The 6000-nt window shown below is 34.4% G+C and overlaps 1 protein-coding gene across 4 annotated transcripts in view; it reads right to left on the bottom strand.

Annotated features, from left to right (window-relative positions):
* Positions 1 to 2783: 2783 nt before the first annotated feature.
* The window catches only part of LOC142337181 (calcium/calmodulin-dependent protein kinase type 1-like), a 49222-nt gene continuing 46005 nt past the window's right edge, over positions 2784 to 6000 (bottom strand). For 3 of the 4 annotated variants that reach the window (XM_075386295.1, XM_075386298.1, XM_075386294.1), the window contains 2 exons: positions 3286 to 3360; positions 2784 to 2935 (listed from right to left, as the gene is read on the bottom strand). In XM_075386295.1, the coding sequence (XP_075242410.1) occupies positions 3335 to 3360 (26 nt within the window). In that variant the 3' untranslated portion in view covers positions 2784 to 2935; positions 3286 to 3334. The remainder of the gene's footprint in view (positions 2936 to 3285; positions 3361 to 6000) is intronic. The other variant, XM_075386297.1, reaches the window with a different exon arrangement.

Genomic DNA, 6000 nt, shown 5'->3' with positions numbered 1-6000 from the left:
TGCTCCTCAATTGAATTTATCAAGTAGCATTTTCAAGGCAAGAACGAATTTGGAGACAATCAACAAACGACCAGCAATTTTTTTTCAATAGAATAACACTGGACAAAAATCTACACATTTGCCCACAAATACGTTAATGCCCACGAATAACAAACATTAACATGAGTACAATTATTTTATTGTATTTGTCCAAATTCAGTGTCATAAAAATACATCTAAATTAAAACTATTTATTCAGTATTTTTACAGAACAACACAATCAAAATTTAATGAAAGAAACTATAGTGAATTACTTCACCTTTCTGCAAACTGCATTTGTTTTGCATTATACAAAATTAAATATTGGCAATTTTGTTGTTCTAGAATTGGTCGACAGTAGTTTTTGAGATACTTCCCTCTGTTTGGGTGAGTAATGATAATCACGCGGAATGCAGCTTTATACTCACATCATTGCCTCTCTAGAAAAATCCTTGTAGCTGGGTTACGCATTGAACAAGCTGAGACAACTCAAACTAGTCCCTTGCAGGCTAATGACAGGTCAGCTGATTAGAAAATCCAAATGTCTGCAAAAAATACTTTGTCGGCAAATTGGAGCTGATAGGGACCCTTCATTGAGGTTAGTCCAGATATAGGTTCCACCATTCCAGATGACTACATGACAGAGTCGACGTAGGTGGCTTTTGTTGATCAATTGGTTGGCTGATTCCAACTCCAATCTTAGAGATTGAGGGACAAGGTTGTTCTCAAAAATATTCGATTGACTGTTGCAATTGGTCCCAGATTTTTGTGCTCAGTAAGGGTTCATTCCAACAGACGAAATCGGTTAAAATTTATTCCACTTCATATAGTTGCAGCGGAAGGAGTGTACGGATCATGCATTTAATGACCACCAGGTATTTAAATTACAAAACTGAAGGTTCCAAGGGCAGAACCAACAAAAAGCATGCTGTTTTTTTGTTTCCTTTTATTCCACTATCTATGTAATTTAAAGCCTCCGAGAGATCTTGATCCGATCCTGCAATTATGCCGTCCATGAGATACCAAAAACGATGGAGAATACTTGACAAACTGAGTTAATTTGGTTGATACTGTGCCTCAACGCTAAAGAAAAAGAAATTGACCTAAAAGATCTCCGGTGTTCACCGCCCGGCTAACTGCAAAGATAAGTGTTATCATCATAAACGCTATTATTCTGCAACTGACAGGAGGACGAGAAAAGAGTTATAACTGAGAAAAATGATTTTACTGTTTCAAAAATAATAGGAAACGGAAATCTTTTAATAGAATTGAAATCATTTTTAAAGTCACTCTGCAAGCTTTTCAGTTTTTTTTTTCAAAATTAAAGAACTTCTCAGAACTTATTTTTGAGGGGTGCATAGGTTTTCAGCTCCACATTTAATAGCAACACCAACATGTTTTCAGGAGATTAAAGCAATTGTTTCCTAGTTAGTTCCCTGTGAAAAACTTTGAATAAGCCGTCGGAACATTTCTCACATAGCTATAGAGCGCACCTTTTACATATTAAACCGTTTACAATCCACTTCTTAATTTTTACGATGCGGTTGATGAAACAGCAGAAGGATGGCGCAATCAAATTTAGAGTTTGGTCTCTGCTCGCTAAATTTGTCAGTTTATTAATGCTTGAAATAGCTTGTTTTGATTAGTCGGTGGCTTTGTATATAGCAGCGTGCAGTAGATGCTCAGGAAACATCTTAGATGGTCCTGTGGCAGTGGCCACGTTCCCAATGTCAGCTTGACAACATGAGCTGGAATTAGCAAAACTTTCGATTTCCATCTTTTTCAATTAGAATTTTGAGTGGGAGTCAATACACTGGGAACATTTGAAATTTATTCACTTTTTCATTCTTATTTGCCATTTTTGATACATTTGTTTTCCTTCTGTTTGATTCAAATTTTTGTTATTCTTGTCCTCTGCATGGTTAGCGGACCTGAATGTCTTCAACTAAGAAGCCCTTGTCCATACAAACTTCTCTTTACATTCAAAATAAAGAGAGTAGTTGGATTCAGGTTAATATTTTTGTCCGAATTCGGTTTATTATTCAATTGATTACCCGGACCTTGGTCGCTGTAAAATTCAATGTAGTTCCATTGACTTTCAATTGTAACCATTTTTGTACCAGACGAATATCAGTATAAATACTTTTGCCAGTCTGCCCAGACTCCATTAAGAAACATCCCAGTCTGTCCCTCTTCTTCACAGCCTCATTTACACTCTCTGTCAACACTTCACAGAATGTTTCACTTTCCTCTCATCATCAGACTGTACATACAAAAAATATAGCAAATTTAGAAAATGTCGAATGACTCGATCACATGCATGAGTATTTTAAAATGGCGATACCCTCAAAAGCTATTCTAGCTCCAACTATACCATAAATTGGTGCATTTACATCTTTGCGGTGCAGTGGCGGATGTTAGAGGTTTTGTGATCAAATTAAATCATCGACGCTCATTTTTTGAGTTTTTTATACTAAAGTTTTGTCAAAGTTCGTTATTTTTGATAAATCTCTTAGAATGTTTTTTAATGTTTTCCATTAACCTATTTATTTAACAATCGTTATTAAGAAAAACAATCAAATTATTTCATTTAAATTTTTTAAAATCAAAGTTAAAAAATAACGTATAGCTGTCTATGATCTGTATATGTTGGGTTCGTTTGGATTAAGACAAAAAAACATGTGAAGGTAGAGAAAATTGATTAGTGGTAGGGGGGTTATAATGGAACTAAAATAACAACATACGCTGCCTGTTTGTGAAAACAATTCGGGTTAATATTATTTTGTTTCAACTTAGTTAGCTTTAACTTAGTTAATGGTAGTTAAGAAGGCAATTTATCATGAAAGCCGATATTGGTTCTCATAGCTTGCCGGGCTTCCTTGTTTTTTCAGTGGCTGACGCGAACTTCGATTGACCTCTAAACAATCATATCCTTGTGTTCATTTTGCTCTGTTTCGCTAAGCATCTCAATTTCAGTATAAAAAGAGAAAGAATATAATGAAAAATTGCATGGCTCTCAAAATCAAAACGATAAAAATTAGCAAATTGGAAACCATACACAGTTTGTTTGTAATACAGTTAAAATTATTTTTAATCGGTTTTGAAAAATGTGAACAAGTGTTTATAACAGTAAACTACCAAGCTGTAAAAGCAAACAGGATAAAGGAAATAATCAATGAATATTTCAGTATATAAACAATAAGCATATTTAAATTTTTTGAAACTTTTATAAGATTCTGCATAAATTGACTTTATCAGCTCACTCACCACTGATTGATAATGTTGTGTATGGTTTCCAATTTCCACCATAAATAATTTATAAGCAACTGCAAGTTGATTGGGCTGCATTGTTATAGTGTCAACAAGAAATTAAAAATACAGATATTTAATTATTTCTCAAGACAAATGAGTATTACGTTAAGGATGTGAAATAATACATTCCAATATGACTTCATTCCATGTGTTCACTCCTTTCGAAAAATCAAATTTGATTGAAAACTGTTTTTTTCTGGGAAAATATAATATTTTTGACATCATCAAAATATTCTGATACGAAAAGTTTTTCTCTGATATTCGATTCACTCCTGCTAGAAGAGATTTTGAAGAAAAAAGAATAGAAACTTAAAAAATTCATTTTAATCAATTGTCTGAAACGCAAAAACTCAATCGAAGTGTCATTAAAAATTTCTCAACATTGCTCAGTCGATTTCAAACGGTTATTTTGAAGATATCTTCCAAAATGTTTCAAGATTTAGCAACACAGCGATTCAACTTGCCAGGAAGCAAAATATCTGAACAGTTTCGAGCTTAATCAACAACTTGACAATCAGTGTGTTTCTGACTATTTTTCAATTTTTTAAGCTGACAAATATGATTGCACTTCCGAATTTTTGAAGAAAAATGAAACGTACAAAAATGTTTGTTTCTAAACTAAGTCTAAATGAGAGAAAGAAATGAAAGGAAAAGAATTGTAAAAGACATAAGATTTAATTCAAACGATAGATTTTATTTAAAAAAATGTCTTTGAAAGGTGTAATTGTATCTATCCCAAAAACGCAAAGGAATAATTCAAAGATCCATGATTCTACGGTGATCTTAATTTCTGTCAGTATCGTTTACAAAACCAGTACCAAAATGTGACTAGTAGACTGAACAGATTTGCTATTAATTTTTTATTCAATTTGCTTCTTAAAACTAAAGAAATTACAGAAATAAAATTTAATTTTGGTCGTGATAAATTATTCGGTTGTGGTAGATTCATATCAAGTACCACAGCCCCCTAGGGCAAGGCCATGACCCGCGAAGCATGGCCAAAAGCGCTCAATGCCTAGCTCTTTAATAGTAAATTGGGGGTTTTTATTTCCGTTGCGATTTATTTCTGTGGGGGTTTATTTCCATGGGGGTTTATTTTCCATCAGAAACAAAGTGGGTTTTTTTTCTGTTGAATTTTTTCCGCAAACAGTCAAAGAGATCCAACTTGGCATGAATCTTGCAAGTAAACCTTTTGTCTGGTAAGATATTGCAGTATAGTCAATACCCTTGTAAGTATTTTTGCAAAGTCATTTTCAACCAAAATTTTCCGGAATTGACTATTCACAAATCCGGAATTGACTATTCACAAATCCGGAATTGACTATTCACAAAGAATATATCAACTTAATAAAAATTTAGCTTCCAATAATTCCAACCGCAACCTATTCAGCGCATTCAAAATTTTTAATTTCGTCAGCAATCACAAAATAATGAATAACTGAAATCACAGATAACACCCTAAAGAGCCGTAGACTGAGCGGATGCCGAAGTTGCATCATACAACCTCCTTGTAACGGGACAACTGAAATATCTAATGGAGGCTTGGTTCTCCGCCCCTCAACAGACAATTGTCAGAACGAAGCCGGGCTGGTTATGACTGCAGGGCTCAACCCTCTACTTGAGGAAGCGTTCACCTCGCCGATACCAGAAAACCACGACCTGAGTTCCCTAAGTACCACAATGCACTACCAAAGAAAAGTAATGGAACAAGTCAAAGTCGAACTACAAGCAAACCACCGTTTGGAACAGACACCCCAACGATCAAAAATTTCGTACGAGATTTGAATCGGAGCATTCATGGGCGGCCAAGGCAAAACACAGCTGGAGGAACTGCTAATAATGTGGTAGGCTTCTTAGGACTGTTTTTATGTGTTATCGCTTTTTTCACAATCCCATCAATTTTACTCTGGAAATGGAAAAAATTATGCTTCAAACGGAGGGCACGACCTCATATGAGCGAAATCTATAAAAAAAAACAGAGGACGACAACCACCCAACACAGCAAACAGAATTGCTTTGTTGAGTCAAAGCGCAGAACAAACTAGAGTCGTCCGCAATTTAATGAGAGTTGTGACTTCCTTGTAATCTCTTATACCCTTCTAGTTTTGTTTCCTCACATAATCCACTTACCTAATTGGCGCTAAAGACTTGTGATGAATTATAAGTATTAAGAAAAATAGTTGAGTCCGAGAGGTAAGTTTAGAAATTGAAACTTAAGAATTAAAAGAAAACGAAAGTTAGAGGAATTTGAACTTACTATTGTTTTTTCTCGATGAACCCTATAAACCAAAACCGAAATTAGACCAAAGAGAAACATAGTTATTTGTACAGATCACGATTAGAAATTTTATTTGATTCTCTCAAACTAAGTTGTTACTAAATTTAAACCAAAGATATTATGCGGGCCTGATAATCTTAGTAAACGAAACACCTTGGAAGTATACTAAAATTATTACACGAATATTTAGGCATGAACAAATGTCCGGGAAAGCGTTTTTCGGACCTTACATTTTATGTACGGATATACAAAACCCATAGAAATCAGGCCACATTCAGAGCCCTTCAAAGGTGTTTTCTCAAATTATAAGGCTTAATTAAGCCCGCAGGACTCAATTTTCTCAAGATACAAAAAGATAAGCTAGTATAAATACGGCTAATTTTTTAGCCTTT

The sequence above is a fragment of the Convolutriloba macropyga genome, chromosome 3, assembly GCF_964194025.1.
Source record: "Convolutriloba macropyga chromosome 3, txConMacr16.3, whole genome shotgun sequence".
Lineage (NCBI taxonomy): Eukaryota > Metazoa > Xenacoelomorpha > Acoela > Convolutidae > Convolutriloba > Convolutriloba macropyga.
This window is presented reverse-complemented; position numbering and strand designations above follow the sequence as displayed.